This window comes from Mus caroli, chromosome 15 (genome assembly GCF_900094665.2).
Source record: "Mus caroli chromosome 15, CAROLI_EIJ_v1.1, whole genome shotgun sequence".
NCBI lineage: Eukaryota > Metazoa > Chordata > Mammalia > Rodentia > Muridae > Mus > Mus caroli.
The window spans coordinates 49,526,501-49,538,129 of NC_034584.1; the positions used below are offsets into that span (position 1 = coordinate 49,526,501).

General features: G+C 39.8%; 1 protein-coding gene across 3 annotated transcripts in view; it reads left to right on the plus strand.

Moving 5' to 3' along the window:
- Positions 1-11,629, plus strand: part of Col14a1 (collagen type XIV alpha 1 chain) — a 209,322-nt gene that overhangs the window by 57,083 nt on the left and 140,610 nt on the right. For all 3 annotated transcript variants that reach the window (XM_029469983.1, XM_021183602.2, XM_029469984.1), the window contains exons 6-9: positions 1,429-1,584; positions 2,699-2,818; positions 5,283-5,447; positions 11,306-11,467. In XM_029469983.1, the coding sequence (XP_029325843.1) occupies positions 1,429-1,584; positions 2,699-2,818; positions 5,283-5,447; positions 11,306-11,467 (603 nt within the window). The remainder of the gene's footprint in view (positions 1-1,428; positions 1,585-2,698; positions 2,819-5,282; positions 5,448-11,305; positions 11,468-11,629) is intronic.

Consider the following 11,629-nt stretch of genomic DNA (forward strand, 5'->3'; position numbering starts at 1 on the left):
CTCAGAGATCTGCTTGCCTTTGCGTCCCAAGAGCTGGGATTAAAGGCGTGGGCCACCACAGCCCAGCTAACCGTGGGTTTTAATGATACTTACAGTACTAGGTATGAATTACTTCTTGTGCAGTAGACATTGAATTCAATCTATATAGCAGTTGGGATCCTCAACCCAGAGACTTGCCACTGTTATACCAGTGAGCACATCCCACTGATGGCTCAGTTCTTTGATTGTGATTTTCTGCATATTGATTTTCAATATACAAATTATATTTCAAATATTGTTATGTTGTCATTTTAATGTTAAGACATTAAACCAAGTAAGGATTTTCTGGTCTGGAAAAAAAGTAAAAGCATGTATAAACACACACACACACACACACACACACACACACACACACACACACACACACACACAATCACTTCTATTTTAGTATAAAATCCAGCAAAGATGAACAAAATTGAAGCATTTAGGATACTAAAGATTCCATAATATTTTAAAAGATTTGTAAACCACATTAAGAATGTACCACCAATTGGCTCTCTATGAACAGCAGTGGTTTCAACTCATCATCCATAGACCTGTGCTAACTCAGGGATCCATCTGTGTTGTGAAGGCAGCTTTTCTCTCCTCTTCCCCAACATTCCTGCAGTGGGTGGACACCATCCATGATGGTCAGATCCTGGGGGTGCCATGCCAACAGCTTGCTGTTATTTATGGATCATTATGTGAAATACTTATGGAAACACCAATTACTTAGCTATCTTTAGGAAAAAAAACTCATCGACATATAGAAACAATATGAAAAGCAGTAGCAACAAGAACAGCAACACTACCACCACCACCACCACCAGTAACAACATCAACACATGAGTTAGACTTGGGGGCGAGCCTTGAGCCCTTCCCCAACTTTCTCTTTTTTAGATTAACATCTTACTTAATCAAAGGTCTCTGTGCCATTTTTAGATTAAATACCTCTCCAAGACTTATCTCACATAGGCTTACCAGGGCAGGAGAGAAGCCTTGACTCTTTCTAGCCATCAGCCCATCCCAGGAAGATGACCCTTACTGATACTGTTGAGACCTTTCCTGGAAAGAATTTCCTACAGGCTGAAGCCCAAGGCTGGAAGATTTTGTACAGACACCACTTTCTAAAGCATACAGCAGGGTGAGTTGCCAGGTTGGCTGGAACCTGACAACACTTTGCTAACTCTTTCCAGAACCCTCAAGTCTGCTGCCAACCATTACTACAAATTTTTCCTTGGAAGAATGCATTTAAGGGAAGAGTTATAAAAAGAAAAAAAAAAGATGGCAGCTTTGATGGAACTTTATTGCGTTCTTAGCACTAAGTTATCTGAATGACAACTGAAATTGACTCCCACTGTTAAGAGTTCTGACAGTAACACATGCGCTTTTATGGTTTGCACTTTGCAGAGGTAAAATTCTTCTGTGAGACTCCAGCCATCGCTGACATTGTCATCCTGGTGGATGGGTCATGGAGTATTGGGAGATTCAACTTCAGGCTGGTGCGCAATTTCTTGGAAAACCTGGTCACAGCATTCAACGTGGGCTCAGAAAAGACAAGAATTGGTAAAACTTTTGGGCCACAGAAGCTAGTTGCTACTAAAAATTTCTGGGCAGATTCTTCATAAATTCAGAAACTGTTTACAAAGTTACCTTCAAAGTTACAGGATCAACTACCTGGGTGTTCCTGAAAGCAGATTTTCAGATCAGTAAATATCTATTCTTTTTGTTTTGTTTTGTTTTGTTTTTTGAGACAGGGTTTCTCTGTAGCCCTGGCTGTCTTGGAACTCAGTTTGTAGACCAGGCTGGCCTCGAATTCAGAAATTCACCTGCCTCTGCCTCCCAAGTGCTGGGATTAAAGGCATGCGCCACCACCTCCCGGCTTAAATATCTATTCTTAACAGTTTTTTATTATTCCTATTAAAATTTCCAATGGATACCTTCATTTACTTGACTACTGAATATGTTAATTCTTTGGAAACTCTTTCTTCCCTTTACTATTATTAATAATAAAATGTTAGAACATAGCTGTAATAAGAATTAATCACACAGCCATCTGTATTTAAAAGAAACACTCAAGTCCAGGGAAATGTTGAATTGAAAAGCTGGAAACAATATTTTGGCAATGTAACTTTGTGAAGGTAATTCTAGTTAAGATAAAAAAAGAAAAAAGGGTGGGAGGAAGAAGAAGAAGAAGAAGAAGAAGAAGAAGAAGAAGAAGAAGAAGAAGAAGAAGAAGAGGAAGAAGAAGAAGAAGAAAGAGAGAGAAACCTATAAATCTTTGTGTCATGTTCTGAGCAACATGATAATATATTTTCTATAAAAGTTTTATAGTTATAATCTTTAAGTAAGTCACTAAGGACTATCATTTCTTTGAGAAGACAACAAATAAATCTAGAATTTTTATCTACACATGACTGACATTTTTCTTTTAAATGCCAAACACCTTATTATTTGATAGCTTCTAAAGAACTAGAAAATATGTAAACTCCCTCCACTTCCAGATACACCCAAGTAGAGCTCTTTAGCGATGCCAGGACTTCTCTTGGAGAGCAGACAGCCAGGTAAAGAAAAGAATGTTAGACAGATGAGGGTCTTACTCTGCCTGCTTTCTTGAGTAGTCATGAGATCCTGAGTTGCACATAACTTATTGGAGTGCTTTCTCTTCCTTCTTTTCCAGGCTTGGCACAGTACAGTGGGGACCCCAGAATAGAGTGGCACTTGAATGCCTTTAACACAAAAGATGAGGTGATTGATGCTGTCCGAAGCCTTCCATACAAAGGAGGAAATACCCTAACAGGTATGTTTTCTTCAATGCACATTCTTAGCTAAATATCTTGCAATTAGCAACTGTATTATCTTATTTTGCTCCTTTTTTAGAGATGACATAGTGTTTTCTTTCTTCTTTCTTTTTTCCTTCCTTTCTTTTTTCCTTCTTTCTTACTATGTAACATTAAAAAAATCTTAAATGGCTACTTTATCAAACAGCATTAAGATCCAATCCAATCCAATCCAATCCAATCCAATCCAATCCAATCCAATCCAATCCAATCCAATCCAACAGTATAATGATTTCATACTTAGATTCTGAGGAATGATGATAGAAAAACATTAAAAACCATTGTTTTTCTCAGCTGCTACATTTTCTATACAAGTAGAAAACTTGCTATGTTCAGTATGAATGCTGCAATTTGTAGCACATAATAGTCTTGAATCTGAACCTAGGGCTTTCAGGCAGCACTCATTGGCATTGTTTGGTATGATGGTGCACACGGTACCCTGCACATGCTATGTGTCCAGATATAAGGCTGCCCTGATACGCTGTGTGATGTAATATGGGTGAGTGCAGTTAGAAACACCGCAGATGCATCATATATTATTTAATCATCTTTCTACTGGGTGTGTACATCATCACACTCAATGCTGTCTTACTTTTAGTTAATGATTTTTCGTTACCCTTATTTGAAACTTTGATGAGTAATTATCATGAAAATACTTGAAGACTTTTGACCCACTAGTATTTCTGACAGCTGATTACTATTACTATAACAATATTTACATTAAAATTATCTGTGACATGAACGTAAGTGATTTGTGTTAATGTGGCTTATTCTTCATCATTTAACTTTTAGTACACTAATTAGTTTAATGGAAAAAGTAGACCAATGTGCAATAACAATGGAGCACACAAAGAGAAAGATGGAAATCCAATTAAAAGATCCAAAGGAAATACTAACTGTAGGAAGGGAACAAAACCCAAATAAACACCCACTATAAAACAAATGAGGAGCACATTTGGTGGAGCTAGTGGGCTGGCTGTGACTCATGGAGAACCTCTAAGCTTGATGAGCTCCATACAGCTCATGGTGTTGGAGTGAGGGATACCAGCACCAGAAATCCAGTGACTGTAGAACAGCTAGATAGACAAACGTGGTAACAAGGGCGATAACCAGAGGAGAAGGGAGACAGACAGAAGAAGACATAATACTTGAAACAATAATGGCTGAGAATTTCCCCCAAATTAATGTCAGGCCCCAAACTATATTTAAGCTGTTGCTGCCCCTCCTCCTCCTCCTCCTTTCCTTCCCTTCTTCCTCTTCTCCTTCTTCCTCTTCCTCCTCCTCTCCCTCCTCCTTACTCTCTTCCTCCTCCCCCTCCTCTTCCTTCCTTCCTTCCTTCCTTCCTTCCTTCCTTCCTTCCTTCCTTCCTTCTTTTTTTTTTTTTTTTTTTTTTTTTTTTTTTTTTTTTTTTTTTTTTTTTTTTTTTTTTGGTGCTGGGGGTTGAACCCAAAGCTTCTCAGGCTAGACAAGGGTTTTTCCACTGAACCATGTCTCCAGCACTATTTGAACAGATTTTAACCTTAGAAAAGCTATTGTCTTTCACTAGCGCATGGCTTGGAGGCTCAGTTTTAGCCATGAAGATCTTATTAAGGACTCTAAATAAACTGTTGGCTCCTTGATAACTGATCACCTTGCCAATCTGAAGTATACTTTAGTGGAATTGTTAATAGCCACGAAAAATTATTAAACACAGAAGCAATATTGCATGGTTTCTTATTTCTTTCCAGGTAAAAACCGTCTCAAAAGGCAGTAGTTTGATTTTAGAACTCAGTCAGGCACATGGACCAGTGGTCAGCTCTGTGAGGTGTTGGTGGGCTCTAGAGTCAATCCTTAGTCTTGGGCTCCCCAAATGAAGCACGTGAACAAATAAGATCAATGAGAGAGAAAGAGGGAGCGTCTTATCCTCTAACCTAATGCTCGACCCTTAACAAGATTCCAGTAAATGTTTGGAGAGCAATTTGGTGCTCTAAAAGATTTCTTGCAATGACGATGCTCATTGTTTTGTATATTTTAAAAGAAGAAAAAGAGAAAAATAAAGAAATGAAAGATTTCTTAAATGGTATTGCTAGAGACAAAAATGTTTATTAAAGATTCAGCCAAAAGAAAGATATTTCTTACTTAGATGAATGAAATGTTTACTCTGCAGTAACTCTGCTGGTATTGTGTTTTGCAGTCCCTGAGGAAAAGTTCAAGGAAGAATTCAGAATGTGTTATCCTCTATCTATGCTCTATATCCTGATGCAATAGCAGGCTATTTTTTTTATTACCTTTATTCTAGTGGATTTGGCTTTTTTTATCAGGTTGTTGTGAAAATGAAAGCTCACTTCTCATAAAAATCCTCTTAGCTCTACTCATCATGGGGATACACTTTCCAAACTAGAAGACTTTAATTAGATATGCTTGGTTTGTGTTTATTTCTCCCAGGTCTTGCTTTGAACTTTATTTTTGAGAATAGCTTTAAACCAGAAGCAGGATCGAGGAGTGGAGTTTCCAAGATTGGCATTTTGATCACAGATGGAAAATCTCAGGATGATATTATCCCACCATCTAGAAACCTCCGTGAGTCTGGTGTAGAGCTGTTTGCCATAGGTATGTATACATTTGTTAGATTTATTTGTTTGTTTACTGTTTATTGTTTAGTGTTTGTGAATGGAAGTGCGTGTGTGTGTTTAGATGATAACTTGTGGGGGGGCCTCTTCTCTGCTTCCACCATGTAAGTTCTGAGAAAGTGCACATTTGCCCATTTTTTATTGGATATTTTTTATTTACATTTCAAATGTTATCCCCTTTTCTAGTCCCCCCCAACCCCCCGGGAACTCCCTATCCCATCACCCCTCCCCCTGCTTCTATGAGGGTGTTGCCCCACCCATCTACCCACTCCTGCCTCCCTGCCCTGGCATTCCCCTACAATGGGGTATCCATTGAGCCTTCACAGGATCAAGGGCATCCTCTGCTACAATATGCAGCTGGAGCCATGGGTCCCTCCAAGTGTACTCCTTGGTTGGTTGCTTAGTCCCTGGGAGTTCTGGGTGTATGGGGGGGTCTGGTTGGTTGATATTGTTGCTCTTCCTATGGGGTTGTAAACCCCTTCAGCTCCTTCAGTTGAAAGTGCACATTTTAATAGCAGCACTAGGGAGGCAGAGGCAAGTGGGTCTCTGAGTTTGAGGCCAGTCTCATCTACAGAATGAGTTCCAGGATGGCCAAGGGCTACACAGAGAAACCTTGTTTCGAGGAAGAACCAGAATGAAAGAAGATGAGAATGGAACTCATTTGGCTTGGTGGGAAATGTGTCTCCAAGCCATCTAACCAACCCTGTTTGTCTTTAAGACAGGTTCCTGTTTCTGAGTACTGGGATTACAGATGCAAACATACACAGCTGCAGTATGTTGCTATGTGCCTCTAATGGTCCAGTTTTCAATGTGGACTTAGACTCAGGTCACTTAATGCAATGCACGTTGTTCTGAGAGTCAGAGGCCTGAGCGATTTCCATATCTGGCTTGCCATCTGAGTCCAGCTTCTTGCATTTAAAACAAGAGTGATTCTGTCACGTAAGCCATGGTATTTGGATCCCTGAGAGAAATACTGAGCACAAGACTTTTGAAAAAGCATATAGTGACATGCTAACGTTAATCACATTTGTTTCCATTTAATTTGTCATGATTTGCTTATCGGGGTCAGTTTATAGCTGTCTCTTTGCAAGTTGTTCAAGAAGAAACTACTTCCCACAAATCCAAGGAATTAGGACTTCTGCAGCAATTAAAGATGTGTAATGTTACTGAATTGAATTAAACACCCTGAAAGCTATTCTTTTATGAAAAAGGATATATACAATGGATCCAGAATAATTACAAAATATTTACATGATAAGCTTTGCCTTTGATTAAAGTGTTTACATTTTCTTTGGCAAGAGGAAGGTTTTCTGCTTAGTAGAGACCAATAAACTTTGGCAGGAAAAAAAAAAGCCTGATTCCTAAGGACAGTGAGACATTAATCAAAATGATATAGAAAATTCCTCCACAGGGCTCTGAACACACTTGAAGTCTCTTGTTTGAATGGCCTACTTAGTTATATTTTATACAATTAATTATTCTAGTGTCAATCTTTAATCTCATTAAGATGTGCTTATTAAGATCATGCATGAGTCTTTTCATAAGCTTTTTTAAAGACAGTTCTCTATGACAAGAGAATACTTTCAGGTTCTATAGAGGTCAGAAAAGGTAGTGGGTTCGGTACTGAAATTGATTCCAGGCTTCTCACCCTACTGTCTCAGTTAGGGTTTCTACTACTGTGAAGAGACGCCATGACCACAGCAACTCTTATAGAGGAAAACATTTCATTGCGGCTGGCTTAGTGTTCAGAGGTGTAGTCCATTACCATCATGGCAGGAAGCATGGTGAGAAGCATCCAGCATGCAGGCAGACATGGTGCTGGAGAGGTAGCTGAGAGTTCCATGTCTGGATTCTCAGGCATCAGGAAGGAAGACTTGGGCTTCTGAAACTTTTAAGCCCACTTCCAGTGGTACACTTGCTCCAACAAGGTCATATCTACTCCAACAAAGTGACACCGCCTAAGCATCCCACTCCCTAATGGGCCTATGGGGGTCATTTTATTCAAACCACCACACATACTAAATTAAAGTAACTAGGGAGACGGGGTCTTGTAAACCTTACTTTAAAAACACCCAGATCAGGCCAGATATAGTGATGTATGCCCTTAATTGCAGCACCTGGGAGGTAAAGATGGGCAGAGCTCTGTAAGTTTGATGCCAGTATGGTCCATGTAGAGAGTTCTGTGCCAGCCAGGGCTACTTGTGAGACTCTGTTTTTTGAAAACATTTTTTCAGGGTTGAGAACTACTGATAGACCCCTTAGGGTACCGTCTCTATGTGTGCTGATATGGTTCTGATTCTTAGAGAAAGATCTTAAAAAGACTCCTTGTTTGTAGAGTAAATTTATTCTTATTTTATATATTAGAGTTAGGTTGATAATTAGTCACTTCTTTAGGACTTATTTCTTTCTGTTTCTTACAAAGGAAAACATGTAGCTGGGGCTGGCTTACAGGTTCAGAAGTTTAGTCCATTGTCATCATGGTGGGAAGCATGGCAACATGCTGGCAAACATAGTGCTGAAGAAGCAGCTCAGAGCTCTACATCTTGATCAGCAGGCAGCAGAGTGAGAACATTTTTTTTTAAAGACAGAAAATGAATTCACTCTGTAGAGCAGACTAGCCTTGAACTCAGAGATCCACCTGCCTTTGCCTCTAGAGTGCTAGGATTAAAGGCGTGTACCCTAGCCGCAGGCATAGAACTTCTTAGTGTCTGACATGTTGGCAATAGTTGCAGAAACGGTTAACACCCTGTTCTTCCTTCTTTTCTGACTCCCTGCAACCTTTCTAAACAGTGAGTCACTAGATGGTGAGATTATACCTTCATTGCTTCTTCACAACAGCCCACCTGGTCCCTGACGCTTTCCAAAAGCTCTGTAAATGGCCCTGGTCTAAAATACTTTCAGAGATAGCACTATTACTCTTAGCATTGAAAATAAAAATGCTTATAAAAGGTCAATCTAAGAGAAGTATATTATCTTTGTTCAAGGAAGCAGAGGATATTGTCTTGAACTATATAACAGTAATTGCTCCCCCTTTTCCATTCATAGAAGAGAGACTAGAAGAGACTCAAGGGAAAAATATAAAATATCTAATATTCAAACCTTATTTGAGTAGATTTAAATCTATATATATATTTTTTTTTTGCATGGAAGGTCAGGTGAGTATTGTATCACAGCCGTATGTAGGAACCATCTCATACCCAGTTTTCAAGAGCTAGCGATGTACATTGCATCCCCCATCTGCATCTTTTGACCTTGCACACTTGTTTGATACCTAGTCATAGGTATCTATATGATAGAAAAATGGAAAACACTGGAAACTAGCACAGGACCATGACTGGTAAGTATTTCACCAAATATCTGTGTAACATAGAAGGGCAATGAACCACGTGAGCCTTTTAGTCCTGGGAATGGATTCAGTTGCTTGTACTAGGCATTAACATTTATTCCTCTGAAGCTGAACAGTGCATCTTTCATAGCTGCCAACAAGAGGAAAAATGCTTAGAAACCACTCTGCTTGGTTTGTGGGTTACAGAATGCTTTATTCAAGAATTACTAGCTCCACTGTGTGCCAGGCATTGTGGTGCATTCTGGGACGCAAGGATGAGTGGAACAAAACTCCTGATGGCACACATTCCTTCCAAGTCATCGCCACCATTTCCTTTATTTTCCATGCAGTTGCCGCAGTCAAACTATTTTATTCATAAAGATGGGGAAGTAAAAAGATGGCAGGGGAGAGAGGCAGAGTCTCTTCTAGCGTATTCTATCAAGTGTAGACTTGCACGGCATGAGAAGGCATTCTTTCTGCAAAGTTGATTCAGCACACACTCTGTTATATTGACTCAGTTGTGTAGAAGTCCCTTGGCCAAGATACACATTTCTGTCTCGCATCTGGTTTAAAAAAAGCCTCTGCAGAGGAGTTAAACGGATGGGGGATTATCTTGTGTGTTTATCCTGAATTTTAGGCTTTTGTTCATAATCCTTAGAAGAGTGTTTAAACAAAACTTAGTGAATTCATCCAGATGTTATTTGAACGTGTCTTGAAAGTACCTGGAAGTGAACATATTCTTTATCTTAAGCCTTCTAATGCACATCATTTGGTGGCTATTAAAGCTTTGTTACTTAGTATTTTGAGACTGAAGGATGTGTCATTGTCCCAGGCAAGCATGTAAAGAAGTCATCTGTGCTGCTCCAGGCCATCTCTGTACCATTCATCTAAAGTGCCTCTTTTTAATACCCTCATATGATTGACGCCATCTCTCTAACATGCCTCTAAAGTGGCTCCTTTTTAATACCCCTAGATGACTGGCATTACAGGGGTTTCTAAAGAAAGCCTCCTTGTTTGATGACTCTTGGAAAAGAGAAACCTCCCTTTGCACCCATGGAACACAATCATGTTACCTTTCTTCTTCGATCTCCGATTTCCTTTGCTCTTTGTAATGCCCTCTCTGAGAGGCAGTGCAGCCTGGAACTGCAGCAATAGCCTTTCTAGTTTTGTATCCTTCCGAGAAGTTCACTAACTCTGCAGCAAGAGCTGTGTGATGGTTGTTGTGAGGGTTTGAGTGAATGTATTGACGACCATGAACAACACAGTGCTTGGGGCAGAGTGAACATACCCCAAGCCTCTGTAGCCTCTGCAGCTTCTGCAGCCTATGCAGCCACTGCCTTTAGCCCCACTAATTTGTACTATCTTCAAGACACTCAGTCTTCTCCTTGACTTGTGGTGACAGAGTTCAGTAGCAACTATGGAAGCCACAGAACTTTCTTATTTGATTCATCAGAAGTTGCAGAGATCAAATTGTGTTTGAGTCCGTTAAAAATATCCTCACCCACATTTCCCTCTGGCTTAGTACTGCATAAAATAATTATGTCTATAACATTTCCATTCTAGCAGTATTTCTCAATTATTTATTTTTTGAGGTCTACCACCCTCCCACTATGGTTCAGGCTAGCCTGGAACTCTCACTATGTAGCCCAAGCTGGCCTTGATCTATGTTGGTCTGTCTACTTCACGACTGATGAGATTATAGACACTTTTCTGAATGTAAATAAACTTATTTTTGCAGAAGTTTAAACCTGAAGATTGATAGTTTATAGCACTGGCTTAGTTATTCTTGATTCTACAATATTTGTCAAAGAAGTTATATCAAGGTCAATTCTCCTGTTGATGTGTGCTGTGAAAAACAGCACCTAATTACCTAGGAAGCATCTCTCATGAGACATCCCCCTTTTTCTTTTTCTTGTGTTTTTGAGATGGGAACTCACCATGTAGCACTGTTTGGTCTAGAATTCACTGTGTAGACCAAGCTGGCCTTGCATTCACAGAGATCTACTTGCCTTTGCCTTTCAAGTGCTGGCATTAAAGGTGTGTGCCATGACACTCAGCTACATTCTTCCTTTTGTAATTAAAAAAATTGTTCAGTTGAATAAATAATGTACATTCAATATATTCCTCTAAATCCAACTACCCTGGCTTTTTACCACCTTCCTTTGTGACTCTCCCTTTTTTCCCTTTGAAATTTTGGTTTGTATTTTCATGTATTGACAAACAGGATTTTATATGTGCCTACGTACCTAAAATCTAGGACAATAAGTGAGAAAAAATACATTATTCGCCTTTCAGAGACTGGCTTAATTAATATGATTATCTCCATTTATATCCACGTTTTTCCTGTAAATGACATAACTTAATTACTCTCTGTGGCTGAAAAATGTTGTGTTGTGTGTATATGTCATTGGATGCATAATTGAACCATCCAAGTAGAGGGTGCTTTGGTTGAGTGGGTTAGCCCCCTACAGCTGCATCAGCATCACCATCCTTCCTGTTATCATCAATGGCAGGGGTTAAAAATGCCGACCTGAGTGAGCTGCAGGAGATCGCCTCTGAGCCAGACAGCACCCATGTGTACAATGTTGCTGAGTTCGACCTGATGCACACAGTGGTGGAGAGCCTGACCCGTACTGTATGCTCTAGAGTGGAAGAGCAGGACAAGGAGATTAAAGGTAAGAGAGGACAGAGAGACACAAGAGATGTGGGCATCACAACCTGCACAGGCCTGGCACTGTCTTCATAGGCCTATAACCACACACACACACACAGACACAGACACAGACACAGACACAGACACAGACACAGACACACACACAGACACACACACACACACA